The 16,345-nt window shown below is 37.7% G+C and overlaps 1 protein-coding gene across 1 annotated transcript in view; it reads left to right on the top strand.

The window, feature by feature from the left end:
- The window catches only part of GPC3 (glypican 3), a 409,732-nt gene that overhangs the window by 296,266 nt on the left and 97,121 nt on the right, over positions 1-16,345 (top strand). The window contains exon 6 of the mRNA XM_036227265.1: positions 10,075-10,195. Coding sequence (XP_036083158.1) covers positions 10,075-10,195 — 121 coding nt within the window. The remainder of the gene's footprint in view (positions 1-10,074; positions 10,196-16,345) is intronic.

Genomic DNA, 16,345 nt, shown 5'->3' with positions numbered 1-16,345 from the left:
ATTGTGATAGTTGGACACTGTCAGTGGTAGGTACTTTCTGCTCTGCTTGTGTCTCTGTGCCAGCTACTGTGCCCATGCCCACTATTGCCACTGTCTTCCATCAGGCTGACTTGCTGAGTGTCTTTCTTTCTGCTACCTCAGGGCTCTGACTGTAGCCTGGAATCTAGGGCTCTGGGAATGATTTTAAGGGAAGACAGCAGAAGTAGCCAACTTTATGCAGATAAGCCTTTCAGCATTCGTAGGAAAGTCTGACACTGAGTCACCATATTCTTGCTAGTCCCTTTTCCCTCCCATCAGCTACAACAGCCCTGTATGCCAATGTTCTGGGTGTCATGATGTAGGATGGTGTGTCTATAGATGGGTCATGAAGTAGTAGAGTTTCACACTCTCAGTCACAGGTTTGCAGGAGAATCCAACAAAGGCGGCACTTGAATATTTCATTTTCTGAAGACCAGATGTGCCAAAGCAAAAGCCAGAATCTGGTCCATGAAGTACAAACTGGAGATAGTTGGCCAGGACTTTGCAAAATTACGAACCTCTAATTACCAGGGTTCTGTGACTGAGCATAGGGTTATGCAGATAATTAAAAGGTAAGTATTGAATAACATTCTATTACTGATAGAAGACAACAAATCCTTGTTCTGACCCAAAAAAAACTGAGAAACTTCACCATTAGATTTGAAACCCTCTCAAAGTTACTTCACCATTAGATTTGAAACCCTCTCAAAGTGTCTTGACCATAGTAAATTTAACAAGTATGACAGATTTGTTTTCACAACAGTAAAATCTCATTCAGTCAAACCCAGAAATGGGCTGAAGTTTACACTATTAGAAGAGCGTTTGTGATGCAAATCAATCATAGTAGCAGGTGTGTATCTTGGGTAGGCACAGTGTGGGAACCCAGTGATTGATCCATGAGGATGGCACAGGGGCTGGAAGAGTAGTGCTTGGGCTGTGGGGAGAACTCACCTGTCTGGCTGGCCCGAGTGGGAAGTGGCCCACTATCTGAATAATGATTTTCATCAGTACCTAGGAAAGGAACTCAACCATTCTCTAGGTAGGCATTGGTTTCCAAAGTGATGGGATCTAGTAGTTGTGACACAGTAGCAGGTGTTCCTGGCAGGACCCTGACAAAAGTCTAGTCAATGGCTACAGTTTTAGGGGGAAGGCTCCAGGAAAAACATGCTGAGAAGAGTTCAACAGAGTAGGTCAGAGCCTCCACCCACCTAAGTTGAGCTTTGGGCGAGGGCTTTAGTCTCAGTTCAGTTATTGACTGCCTACTGTATGCCAGGTCTGGGTAAAGCAGAGGACTGACCCACAGACAGATGCAATGATATGAGTAGGACTGATCTTGCACTTTGAGGGTTTTGAGGCCTGTAAATGACGGTGGCTAAGGCAAGAGAAGCATCAGAAAACAGTGGCAGGAATTTTGAGCTTTCTTTTAAAGTATGTCAACAGTGCCCATTCACATGGAAACAGTTTGTCCTTCACTCATTATCTTTTGTGGTTCATTAAATAACGTTCAGTAGGACACCCACAGCAACATTTAAGGAGGCTTTCCTTTGTGTTACCACATATATTTGAAGTACAATGCAAGAAAAATATCTACAAGTCACTTTTTTTTAGATGAGGCAACCCTTGATTGACCTCACAGATTGCAAGGACCTTGTCAGCTTACAATCTCTTTTTTTTTTATTTTTTACATGTACATCACCTGGTCTCCCATCCGAGTACTAACCAGGCCTGACCCTGCTTAGCTTCAATCTCCAGATTGGGCTTGGTTAAGGTAGCATGGCTGTAGACTACAAGTTACTTTTCCCTAACTCAGATGTTACACACACACACACGCGCGTGTGCGCTCTCTCTCTCTCTCTCTCTCTCTCTCTCTCTCTCTCTCTCTCTCTCTCTCAAACTAGTCTTGAGTCAGTAAAGTGTGATTGTAGGTGAACTGTGAGCATCCTGTTCTTCATTTTGAAGATCATTGCATTAAAGAATGGATATTTGCCGTGGACCATTCAACAACTGGAGAGAAAGCAGCATTCTGAAGAGAGAGATTTTCAACATGTGGATGTTTTAAAGAGCCATCGAATTCATTACTTGTTATGGTTAAGCAAGATGGAAGCAGAACATTTTCAGTTGTAGAGAGGAAGAATATAAAACATTGTGGGGAGGACAGAGCAGAATAGGCTTTTAACACCCAAAGTTGGTTACTTGGGAAACTCAGCTGTCTGTCCTGGGCCACAGGCAAATGATTGGTTCTTCAATGCACTAAAATTAATTTTGAACTATTCAAATTCCTATCTGGTAAATTCCTACCTCAGATGCCCTGTCACTTGGAAGCTTTGTGGGGACATCTCTGCCAAAGAGTTTCTTTCAGTCAAGCTTGTGTGCTCAGTGCTAGGTGCTTACACGTCATTGTTCAATCATAATACCAAGAAAAGCTCTGGTACTTTTGGCCTTGTTCATTTTCCCAGATTCTAAATCATTCCTACCCCTCCTTCCACTTGTACTTTAGCTAGGACACACTTAGACAACATTGACTCTTCTATTTTTCAAGGTCTCTCAGTGTGGACATGAGCAAATTTGAAGCTTCCCCTAACTTTTCATTGCAAGATTTATTCATCCTCTCTCAGGAAATTATTTTCAAATACAATTAATGAATACCTATTATATGTCAGGCACTGTTTTCACAGCTTTCACATAATGATGATACCGACCCTCAGATAGATGGGCTGGACACTGTTCTAAGCACATTGCCTGTGTTATCTCAATTTACTAACATTCATTATATCAAATAATCCTCAAAACAATGCAGGGTGCCTTATCCCCATTTTACAGATGAAGAAACTTAAGCTCAGCAGGGTTTAATTACTTGTCAAAACTCACACAGTAAGTCGTAGAACCAGCTTTTAAACCTAAGTCTTGACTCCAAGGCCAGTGCTCTCTCTGCCAAATGACTCAGCTGTTTTAAAATGTATCATGTACTCGCTATCTCAGTAAACTATGAATGCCAAACTGGTTTCACCTCTTAAAAATTTAATTATTGATCATTATTTTGAATTTCAGTTACTTTCATACAATGCTCTCTCATATGTCATTGAGGTATGTGACTTGTTCTCGGACCCTTTCTTCTTGGCTCCTCTATTTGCAGGGAGATATTGCTCCATTCATGTTCTACAAGCAGCAGTGCCAACAATAACTTGAATGGCTACTGCTTCGTCTCTTGGGGGCCCACTTTGCCCATCTGTAAGAGTAGGGCATTGGACTGATTTCGAGTCCTTTCCAACTTTGAAAAGTTCATGAGTTAAAAATCTAACTTTAAAAAATGAACTTAAAAACAGGTAAAGATCATTTCCTTTTGGTTTAACTCCAGTGGGATGAGAAAACATCTGGTTTTCTGGGCTAGAAGGAGTTGGTAAATGAGTTTGGGCTGATTGAATAATAAATCCTCATTGTACACCATGCTCTGTCACATCTCCCCTTCCCAATTATTGAGCTTTTGAATTGCATATTTTTTCTGTTATTGTAAGATTTAAACTGAGTTAGAGTCCTCCTCATTGGTCTGTTCTCTTCAAGTACACCCCTCAGAGAACCTTTTGTCAGCCTCAGCTGCCCTGCCTAGTATCCTGCCTGCCCAGTGGTTAGGGTTCAAAGCCCAGGAGACAATTCTTACCAGCTTCCCCATACATTCTAAAGTTCCACAAGAATCCCTTTGCATCCTTACTTAATTTTCTGTCTCATTACCTCCAGTCTTCTCTGCAGAGTTTGCTTCTTCAAACAAACATTCAGGTGATCCCATCTCAGGCATTTTCTCTTTGCCTTCTCTTCTCTGTGAGTAGCTGCCCCCCACAGTCATAGACATTTTTTCCCTATGGCAGTGATATGAACTTCTCACGCTTTCCTCGCCATCTGGAAAATATTCTTTGCTTCTCTAGGTTTAAATGACTTCTTGATTATGTTCCAAGACAAATCTTTTCGTCTCTCCTCACAGCGAGGTTTGAAAATAGACTCAAAACTGATTCTAATATAGTTATTCTCTTATGTAGCTAATGTCCACTAAACGAGACATAAATGGGTTTACATCTCCCTGTTTTTTTTTCTCTAGCTTTTGCTTCCTTTCTGTTAAAATTCATTTGTAATTTCCAAAAGGCTGTTGTTTGAGACCAGAGATATTGCTTGGAGTATGGTGGATACATCTGTTTCTAGCACTCCCCTGGCTAAAATTTATTCAGAAGAGTACTGCTGTGCTGACAATTACTAACATTTTTCCTCACATACGTGCATAAATAAATAAGCAAATTGTTGCTATATTTATTAAGAGCATTTGCAAAACTCAGCTATTTTCACCTTTGCTTTATTTTTCTGTTCTTTTGTGTAAATTAAGATTGCATTTTGGATAGAAAAAAAAGAACAACTTCTTAGGCCTCTTAATAGGATGGCTTTTCTATTGTGCGTTCTAATTTGTTGTTAAAGCTATTTATGCTCTTTAAATTATCGCATTTTTCCACGGTGATTATTACAGCCAGAGTACTTTCCAAGGAAACAGTGATACATCACTCGTGGTAAGGGGCTACATGCAATACTGCAGTCTTTTCGTTAGATGGCGCTCTGAGAATGTTAGAACTGTAACTTATTTGTGGCCATCTATAACCAGCAGCAAACTAAATTTTTGTGAAATCAAATATATTTTGGAGGGTAGTAGTCCTTCTAAGACTTGCTCTCAAACTCTTGCCACCATTCTAATGCTTAGGGGAAGAAGGAAAGTGAATTTTCTAGCAGCTTCCCTGGCCTAAATCAGTACTAGCAGTGTTCAAAATCAGCAATGTGCATTTAAGGAAACTTAAAGAGAGGAATTTCTTCTAAATGTGGGAATTGTGATACTAACAATTTATGCTGTTAGGAAAGTCCCTCTCTGGCTCTCAGTTTCTTCATCTACACAATGAGTGCATTAGACAAGTTGATCTCTTAAAGGTGCTTCCATTTTGAATGGTCTACATTTGAATTCGTTGATTTCTTTCCACTACACCCTCGCTGCCTCAGCTAGCTCAGAAATGGGAAGAAAAGATTGCCCATTTTACGCTTCTTTGCCTCTATTCCTCTCTTGCAAGTACTCTCTTTGCTTCAACTGTCCCAAGATATGCATGCCCAGATGTCCTGTCTTAATTAGGTTCCTTTTCTCTTTATGGCTTTTGCACAGGTTTCCCCCCCTTCTTTCTTGCCCCCCTCCCAGTCCCCAACCAATCTGCCTAAACAGAAGCACCCCCCTCCGTTCCCTTCACAATTACTGTTCTTGGTATATTAGTAGTCATGTTTGTGCTAAACAGATACTAAACTGGATGGGAAGGACACCACATGTAATGCTTAAAGGTGACACTTTTAACATCACACACAATATGTCCAGTTAAGAAAACTTTAGATTTGGGAGGTAGGAACTTCCTTTTATTTATCTTTCGTCCTCTGCTGGCCAGTATTCATTGCCAGAACCATTTCAAAGCTTTAGGAAAGAAGCAGTATTCTGGAGGGAGGACAATTAATCTAATTAGAGATGAGCATTACTAAGCAGATAACCTATTATTAAAATTCCCAATGGCCAACGGTGTCCCCATTCCTGACACTCTAGGCAATCTGTGGATGTGGAGAATTGTGGCAGTGGTGGCTCATCCTCATGCAAAGCCTGTCATGAACCATGTACACCAGTGGCACAGAGAGAGCGAGTGGAAAAGAAATACTGAATTAATTAATTAATGCAAAGCTACAGAGACACCCCTAACTGAGTCCCTCTGGACTTGAAGCTTAGAGAATGCATAAAATTTCCCAGGGGCACGTCACATGTGTAGCATTGCTATAGCTGAAGTAACAAAGGGAGGGAGGCATTAAGCACAACTTTCTCCTGCATTCATTTTCCTGTTGTCCTTAGAGATTTCACATCACCTTTAGTGTTTGTCTACTGGCATAATCTGGTGGAGTAGGATTATTTATTTCTCAAACTTCAACATTTTATGTCCCAAGAATGCAAATATTTCACTAAATAGTGAAACTGTAAACCTCTGTTTGGGAGAAGAAACTCTATACACAGGGCTGTCCCCAAGGGCTTTTAAAGGGCAATCCCAGGAATCTGCTGAGTAGGTAAAGAGTGATGTTGCTGCAGGCACTGTTGTGAGCCTTGTAAACCAATACACATAGCATACAAATTATCTTATACAATGGAGCAGTGTGGTGGGGAAATGTCAAATATTTAGTTAGCATGGATGATTTCTAAGGAAGCAACAGTAGCATAGTGGTTAAGAACAGAGGCACCTGGAGATGGATTCAACAACGTTTGAACTCTGGCTTTGCTACTCACTAGCTGTATGACCTTGAGCAAGTAAATTCACTTCTCTGTGCCTCAGTTTCCTCATCTGCAAAAAAGGGCTAATAATAATAGTGTCTGTCTCATAGAATTCTTAGGAAGATTAAGTGAAGTAATATGTGTTTGGGACAGTATCTGGCACAAAGAAAGCACTCAATGCTGATAGCTATTATTATTATTATATATAAGTACCACAAGGTGCTCTGTATGGCATAGAAAGGAACTACCAAGCCTCATCCTTAAAAGGGCTAACAGACTATATTGGGCTCGAATGGAATGTACATAAAAGGAGCATGAACAACTCAGGATGACCCTAGGATACATTTAGTTGTGAAGGTAGCAGATCAAGATGTATCAGACTGGTTCAGGGAGATCCTCAGTTCTCATCAGGAGAAAATTTTAGGTATCTACAGGGAAGGTGACCTAGAACTGGAATAAGTTTTTTGCCTCTGTTTTGAGAGAGGGTACTCGTAAGACTGTATATTCATATTCATATCTTCACTGATATACTGTCTTTTTGAAACAGGCAGGTTGTAGTTACCTCACCGAAGAGTAGAAAGCACATAGTCTGGGTTTAACCTAACAAAGTATAGTTTGTGACCTGATGATAACCATCTAAGATGCAAAGGAATTCCAGGGCAACATTGCATATATTGACCCAGATATGCATTATGTCATAAGAAATCCTCTTTTGCCTGGGGTACTAGTGATGGCCAACATAACTCTCATTAACAAGTAGGCCCTAAGATTTGAGTTAGTCCTGCTTGTAATTTTTTCTTTCATTTTTTGCCTTTAAAAAAGTTAACTACTATATAAAATTTCACATATTAAAAATTAAATTATTATAAAGATAAAAATATAAAAGATATGGAAAGACAAGAAAAAAAGTAAAACTTCCCGAACATCTCTTCTCACTCACCAGAAGTAATTCCTTTTGCCATCTCTTTAAAATTTTTCTATGCATATTTGAACACAAAGTATATGAGAGTACTGTATATGCAGACCCTTTTTTTACCCCAAGTGGAATCACACTGTACATTCTTAACCACTAGTTATATCTGTTACAGTGTACCTTGAATTTGGTTCCATATCAACACATGTAGATCTGCTTAGTTCTTTTAATGTATGCATAGTATTTCATTATAACACTCATGTCCATTATAACACTCATGGCTTTTAAGATTTCATTGTATATTTTGTCTGGCTAAGGAGAAAAAGAAAGTTGAGAAAGAGAAAAAAATTGGGGGATTAGGAGAGAGGTATTGAGACACCATGAAGGGATAGTGTAAGAATGTCAAGTTTTAAAATAGTGCCACTACATTTTAGCTGCTATAAGCATCTATTGGATCAGTACTTCTGGTTACTGCTTTGCAGAGTAAATAAAATAAAGGCAAGTTTTAGGTCTAAGCCACAGGCTAGCTCTTCCCAACACTTCTGTAACCAGAAACCATGCTTAATTTACTAGAATCCTTTGAGGATTTAAATAGCATATGGATAGAGTGGAACAGTGGATGCTATTTTGGCTTTTTAAAAGTTTGGCAAGCTTTTAAACACAAAGCTGTTTTTTTTAAAAAAAAAATGAGTCACCATGGATTGGGGAGCAGTGTTTAGTCCTGGCTCCTTATCCATGGTTTGGAGATAAGAAACAAAAAATAGAACTAAAGGGACACTTTTCTGAATACCAGAAAATAATATAGTAGAGCTGCAAGGGGTCAACTGTGGGACTAGTTTGATTTAATATTTATAAATGATTTGGAAGAGAGAGTATAGTGAAAATCACTAAATTGGCAGATGTCTTTGCACTATTCCAATGAGGATAATAAACTTCAGGAAGTTGTTTGTTTTGTAGGAGTGGGTATAAAAGTGGCCAGCAAGATTCAATATGAACAAGTCCCAGGAAATGTCTTTAGGGATGCATTCCTAAAGTTCATTTTAGAAGATTTGTAATGAGACTTACCTATTTATCTGTGAATAGGGTCTCTGCTTAAGGCAGAGAAGATGGAGTTGGTGTTGTGAGAGGAAGATGATATTTAAACACACAACAGTATAAGAACATAAAAGAGGAGGCTTACTAGCTATTTCGCACTATATGTATATGTGTGTGTATATATACACACACACACATGCACACATACACACTATATAGTATATATACACACATATATACGTACACACACACATATATATGTATATATAATGTTGTTACATATTTCTTTAATACAGCTCCCAAAGTCAATTGATATTTGATGGTTGGTGATTTTTTGTATTCACTAACTTTGAAAGTAAAATAAACTGAATATGTTGTTACCATTTTAGAAGAAATGTAATCAGATTTTCTCAACTTAACTACAGCATATTTTTTTTAGAGGATGACTTTAATTATAAAAGTCAGAACTAGATTTCCTAACCTCCTCTACTACCATGCAAGTTTTTCAAAGCATGTCCTTAATATTGGCAGATACATTATATCTTGAAAGGGAACATCTAGCAGAATCAGATCAATATCTTCTGAAATTGTGAAATTTTCACTAATAAGGAGAAAATGCGATCTGCCTTGTCCACCTCAGTGTGTTTGAGAAGCTCAAATGAACTGAGTGATATGAAACTGCTTCGTAAAGTGCTATGCAAAAATACAGTAATATTAATTATACATTGCATGTCATACTTTAATATTAGAAATGTAAAATGATTAAATTAAAGGAACTTATCATTAACAGACATTTATGCAAATGTGTAAAGGTTGGTATACAAGAATGTTCTTTGCAGCAAAATGTTAGAAATGTTAGAAATAATTGTTTATCATTAAGGGATTAGATAAATAATGATAGAGCCATACAGAGGAATAAAGGAATAAAGCAAAGTAACTGTTTATATTCTTACATGGAAATATGTCCAAGATATTTATTAAGTGATAAAAAGCTGCAAATCATTATGACTAGTATGATTCCAGTTTTGGTTAACATGATGTGTTAGTGTATGCATGTGAAAACCCCTAGAATAATATATATCAAACTGTTAACTATGGTTCTTCTTTGGAAGGATAGGATGATGGGGGAAGTTTTACTTGATGCTTTGTTTACTTCTGTACTATTTGAATCAAATATAATGAGCATTATTTTTGTAATTAAAAATATGAATTTGCCTTTAACTGGACTACCCTACTGTACTTGGGGAAAAAAGTGTATAAAGCGAGCACAAGTTTATGCTGCAAATGACGGGAAAGCCTCCCGAAGAGAAACCCAGTTCCAAGGCCTGCACGAAATTATAGGAGGAGGAAGTGGAAGAAAAAGAAGAGGTAAAGAACATGAGTAGAAAGCACATTTAGAGTTAAGGTCCTTTTTGTGTGTTTCCCTGGCCATGATCCCGGAACTCCCTTAGCATAGTTTTTGCCATTCTGCATTGCTATTATTGGCTCTTACTCTTCTGGACTATGCACTAGACTAAGAGGACAATAAAGGCAGAGACTTTGTCTGTCTTGCTCATTGTTTTGTCCCCAACACTTAGAAAAAAAGGATGTTGAACAAATGTTTGTTGACTGTTGAATGAGTGTTCTCCGTTGTAAAGAGACTCTATCTGGAGTAGTTTACTTTTGCACCTTGGGGCCATCTCATGATTTAGAAGGCTGAAGAGAGCTTGTGGTTAGCTATTGGTTCCAAATACAGTCAACTTTCACTTTGCTTTGAACTCTTTTATAACAAACCTTTTCTTTACCATCACCTTTCCAGATACAGCCAAAAGGCAGCGAGAAATGGAATGAAGAATCAGTTCAACCTTCATGAGCTGAAGATGAAGGGCCCTGAGCCAGTGGTCAGTCAAATTATTGACAAACTGAAGCACATCAACCAGGTATGTGATGTTATATCCAACAAAAATGGAAGTGGCAAAAAATTGAGGAATGGATGGTGTCCACTGTCCAAACTGTATTCTTGAACTTTTGAAAAGACAGCTATTGTTCATTTTCTTCAAAGCTTCTCTCTGCTAAAAGGCACTTTTTTGACCCTCATTTTTCACTCCATTTTTAAATTATAAAGATGAGATTGTAATATTAGAGAAAACTTGGAAAATAGAAGGAAAATATTTCTCTCATAATTCCATTACTGCAGCCCAACTGTTTTCATTTTCTCATGTTCTTTTCTAATATTCAAAAAATCACACTCACACAGACTTTTTACATAATTGGAAGTTTACGAGTGATTTATAGTTCTTAAAATTAACACTATTTTGGAAACACTTTTTCATGTTGCCACAAATCTTCATGTTAATCATTTTTTTTTTGGCCACATAGGATTCTTGTAAATATTTGTCATAATTAATCAGCCTGCTTTTGCCGGACATTCAGATTGCTTTTTTTTTACCATCATAAATAGAACTACCTCTTTATCCATAGTGCTTTCTCCTGACCTTAGATCATTTTCTTAAAAGACTGGAGTTATTGAGTTAAAGGGTATGAACATTTCTATGCATGTTTCTAAATTGCTTTCCAATGAGGATGTATTAGCTTTCACTGCCACCAGCAAGATAAGAGAGGACCAGCTTCACTATGGCCTTGCCAACTTTTAATTCACTGCCATGCGTAGAGACACCCACAGATTCCCTTGACCTATGCAGAGTTTTTCCTCTCATAACGAGTTTAGTAGCTAAGACACAAATAGAAGCTAGTTGTACTATCTGCTTGTGATTGCTTGTGGCCACACAAAAAAATTGCCACCCAAAATGCCACCATATACCAGAGTGATGGTGTTCCTGTCCCATGACCCATGGGTGGAAGGGCCCTGGCACCACTGACTTCTATTTGTAGCCAAGGAAGAACTTAAATGAAATTAGAATCCTAATGCAAGGACAGAGGCTTCTGTATGAAGACATTGGCACGGTTTTGTTTTTTCAATATGAAGTTTAGCAGTGAATTTTTTTGTGGTTTTTAGAAAATGTTTGGAAAGGCTTTCTAAATAGTGATGTATTTCACTGCAAATGGCATTATGAAAGTATTTATGACATGCTTGAGTGTGGCTCCTCCAGCGCCTAATAAAGTGCTCTGGACTCAGTGAGCATTTAATAGTTAGTTGTTACTGCTGCTGAGCACATGATAATGGCAGTATTTGCATAACTGATCCTTCTTTCTGTGAACTTACAACTCCACTAAATTCTCTAAAGCCTGGTTAGATATAGTATGATTATTCCAAAACACATCTCTGAAGGAGTCAGAGCGCAACATAAATCACTTACAGCTGAATTAAAGGCATGATATGCTTCACCTGGAGACAATGTCAGTATTTGTCCTCTGAATTATTTCTAGATTACCTCAGACCAATTGTGTATGTGTGGCTCCGCTCACATTGGTTAGAACCCAGCACTGGAGAGGTCCAAAACTCAGTCTATCACTATGCCCCTAATCCTAAGTGAAGAATACTGTCAATAGAGCTCTTAGGCAGATAGACCTTAAGGAATACCCACTAGGTGTTCAGCCAAGTGCCAGGGAATATGATGTTTCAAAAGAAGTCTAACCCTTTGTTTTCACAACTTTCTTAAAGGGGAAGCAGAAGCATAGGAAGCCCTGAAATAAGGATAAAAGGAAACCTATGATGAAAAGCCAGAATAGTGATACTGCTCATCGGTTTTGGGTGCTTAGGGCTAAGGTGGGCTAGGCTGCCATGAGAGGGACTCTGGAGGGGAGGAAGTGTTAAGATCTGCCGTAAACAATGAGTAAGTAAAGACAAACAGCGTAGTGACAATCATAAGGAAGATTAGACAAAGACCTGTGGATGGACTCCTACCCTGGAAAAAGGGGAAACCGAAGTAGACATGGGCTTCTATATGATCCAATGGTCACGAAAAATATTAATCACAAGCCATTTTAGCAAAAGTTTTAGTCGTTTGATATTAATACTGTGGGAGACCATGTGATATAGTGAAAAGAATATGACTTTTGGATCTAGATGGATCTGAATTCAGTTGTGGATCTTACTAAGTATATAATCCTGCATAAATCACTCAACCTCTCTGAGGTTATTGTAAGGTTATTGTAAGGATTATAAATTATATATCACCATGATATAAAAAGTTTATATGTAATATATACTTTACATATATACAAATGTGTATAAATACATGTTCATGACCGATAATAAATGGCAGTTAAGATGATTATATTCAGAATTCTATAAGAATTATATTCAGAATTCTATGAGCAGGACTTGAGGTTGAGAGGAAGCAGTGTTCCAATACTTTTTACCAGTTTAATTCTGCTCCCCTAATTTTGTATGGTTGTAGATCCCTTTGATGTGTCTCTTTTTTTCCTCTCTTCCATATTGTTTCCTTCTGTCCTTTATCTCTAATTTTCAGCCACAAAATCTGAAACCACTTTATAGGTAGGGAGGTGTATATTGTCAGAGTTGGAAAGCACACAGTTTACGATTCCTTTCTTCTATCTCTGTCTGTGAATGTATGTTTGAACATTTTTAGTTCTCATACAAAGACCATTGAGCAACCAATTACTTCTCATTGATAGACCAGTTTTACCTGTTTAAGTTGAGCTGTTAAAATTGGTTGGCTCCAAACACCCACATTGATTTTTTTTCCTCATCTTTATTATTTTCCATGGCCAAAACACATTATTTTCAGACTTTCAATGAAATTTATATTTTGGCCATGATTCAATCTGAAGGTGAGACACTTTATGGAAGTCCTAAAGAAGAATGTTATGAGGGGAAATACAATGCTGTGTGTGTGTGTGTGTGTATACACCTTGCTGTTAAATTGTACACCTGAAACTAACAGGACTTCATTAACCAATGTCACTAAAAATAAATAAATGAATATTAAAAATTAAAAAAAAGAATGTTGTGATGGTGATGGTGATGGTGATGGTGATGGTGATGGTGATGGTGATGAAAATGATGTGTTTGTATTTGTGTAGCATTTAACCATATATCAAAGTAATTTCATGTCCTAAAAGTCTAACTAATATTGCGAAAAGTACACAACCTGGAATTGTATAAGATATAGTACTTTCACAAAATTATTCTTTTTCAAGAACTCATTGTTACCCTCGACATTATTTCATCTTCACTGCCCTCTGGGAGGTAAGTGATAAATAAAGTTTGTCCTTTTTATAGCTAGGGAAACTGAGGCAGAAAGCCATTAAGGGTTGTGTGGGCATGCTGCCAAAATATCCAGTGAGTTCAGTTGAAAATTTTATCAGTCATCGAGATGTTTCTTATATATTGCCAAACATCTGGATTCACCGAATACCTGACTAAATTGACTCCAAGTTTTAGTTACAGGGAGGTAGAATCAAGTTAACTTGCCCAAGTTCACATGTAAGTGAGTGGTGAATCTAAGCCCTTTGCTTGGTTCTGTATCTATTCAACTATAGTAGGATGCTCCAACATACATATCTATAAATGCAGAGATATTTTTCTCTATGCATATATGCCCATGTGTGTCCTCCATCCAGATGGACTGTGGTTAGGCCATTAATGAGCACATCCCAAAATAACTCTATACTTTCTTCCATGGAAATTCTCAGCTGCCTCCTTTCAGGTTATAGTTGCTGTTGAAAGCACTGGAAATAATATTCTCACTAAGGGAATAAAGTCACATTATTTCCATATTGACAGTCCCATGGTATAACCTTGAGGGGATAGGTTCAGGGTCAAGCCTGGGCCCCTTTCCTGGGAAGGCCTGCAGGTGTGGAATGTCCTCCCCTCCTCCTTCCAAGCCAGAGTTCATGTGTAACATTCCCACGATTGGAAATGAGGACCTCTTTTATTTCCTTTTCAGTTTCTAATTTGTATGAGGATGTATTGTCTTGTGTTAGGAGAGGACCTGAACTCTTTAAAGTCCACAATATCCTGGAATTTGCAGGACCATATTGCTTCTTTTTAATTAAAAAAAAAGGTTTTTTGTTGTTGTTGTTAGTGTTCTGCTCCAAGGCTTCTGTGTGAAGAGTTGACACCACAAATACCAAGAATGATCAAAATGCATTTTCTAAGAGTTAACTATGTAGTTAGTGTTAATTTAGCAGTCCCTAAACTGCTATAGAAGTTATTGTTCCCAAGGAATATCTAGCTGTTTATTCTCTTATCCCATTTCAGTTCAGGTTCAAATAAAATTACAGAAATCGTTTTCCTGTCTGTTGTAAACAGTTGAAGCCAGAGCATTCAGTACCTGCCCATTTGGTGTCAGAGTTTTACATTCAAAGTTGGATAAGGTCTCATTTGTTTAGGATGGCTAGTGTCCTGCTAAATGGTAGGGGAGTGGACGAGATGGCCTTTTAAGATTCCTTCCAGTCATGTGATCCTGTGATTTGTGGCTCAAGGTCAAGCTTTAACCCAGCACCCTCTTGTTAACAAATCTTGTCACTTTATTCTCTGCTCTGCCACTCTTTTTAAAATACCCTGTTCCCAGGTCAACCCTTTCTACTTTTTAACCTCTCGTCTTTTCAGAATCTGTATCCTTCCCACCAATCTTCTAGCTTGAGAGTATGGAACTTAAACTTGCCCTTCCCCCACAACCCAATTCTGTTCTTCCACCTTGTTCTCATTACACTATGAAAACATTCAACTGGAAAAACACTTTTGCATTTATCACTCTTAAGTTTCCCCCTACAGGACCAGATAGGGAACCTGTCTTCATATCTCGTTACCCATGTAACTCCATATGAATGATAATAATTCTGCCATGCATTTGAATAGCACAGTTCAGTTTGTAAAGCTCCTTCATGTACATTAGAAAAATTTATCTTCACAATGGCTCTGAGAAGTAGGTATTATTACCTGCATTTACCCAATGTAGCAACCATGGGTACTAGAAGACTACATGACTTACATATAGTAAGTGGTAGAACTAGGCCTAGAATCTAGGGCTACCGATTTCAGTTTCTGTGCTCTTTCCTTCTACTTCTGTAAAAACATGGCACACTTTGCTATGGTTAGCAAGATCCATATATAAAAGATATGCAGAAGTACAAATAGCAGAAACTCCTTTATTTGTCCTATGACTTCCAAGTCCCAGATGTAATTTCTGTGGTCTGAAGCTCTAAACTAAGCAGCAAAGAAAAAACAAGCATGTTGTTTACCAAACTGCAAATTGTATGGTGTGGAAACTGAGGTACGTTGTATCATGGATTTGAGTTATAGACAGCAGACAAACTTTCTATTAGCTATCTCTAATTCATAAAATTATGTAAAATGGTCAAAGAAAAATTAAAAATGTAGAGCAGACAGTGGAATGTCTCTATTTCCATCCCTCTCTGAACACCTGAAAAGTATGTTTTAAGATTCTTGACAGGCTACTTTGGTATCATAAAAAGACACTAACTTTTGAAATAGAAAAAAAAAATGTTGATAAGTTAATTAGTAAAGTGTTAAGTGCCAAAGAAGTACCCAGGGCATTCCTTTGCATGCAATTAAAAAGAAAACAAATCTCAGGCATGATAGAAAACACTCCAAATAACTTTTTTCATATTCTTCTCACAATAATACCAGTAAGAGTCATAAAACACTGGCTTAGTCCAATGGTTACTAGAAAAGTAAACATTGATGTAAAATTTCTAAATAAAAAGATAAATCTTTTGAGAATCAAATTTAAATAAAGGACCTTTCCAAATGGAATTGTCTCAATGTCTGTCATATTTCTTCATGTACAAATATTGTGTCAGAACTCTACTAATTGCCATTTTGATATGGAGTTAACGTGTGTGTGTGAGAGAGAAAGCGTATCTGTGATGGCATGTTAACAAGAGCCAATGAATGACTTCTGAGTTACAAAGGGACAATGTGAGTTGGTCTTTAAATACCAGACTTAGACTCTGTGGAGCTAAACATTATTTCATGAAGTACAAGAGAATTAGCTGATGCATTCCAAAACACATTTATCATTAAAAAAATCTTCTGTCATTTTGCTTAACAGCCTTAAAAATAATTACAATGTCTGGCAGCTCTGGGGAGCATGTGTTTTGAATATCTTAATTACTATGTACAGTTTAATAACACTGCA

The sequence above is a fragment of the Rousettus aegyptiacus genome, unplaced genomic scaffold (assembly GCF_014176215.1).
Source record: "Rousettus aegyptiacus isolate mRouAeg1 unplaced genomic scaffold, mRouAeg1.p scaffold_m13_p_9, whole genome shotgun sequence".
Classification (NCBI taxonomy): domain Eukaryota; kingdom Metazoa; phylum Chordata; class Mammalia; order Chiroptera; family Pteropodidae; genus Rousettus; species Rousettus aegyptiacus.
The sequence above is the reverse complement of the archived record's forward strand: the minus strand, read 5'-3'. Positions and strand labels throughout refer to the sequence as shown.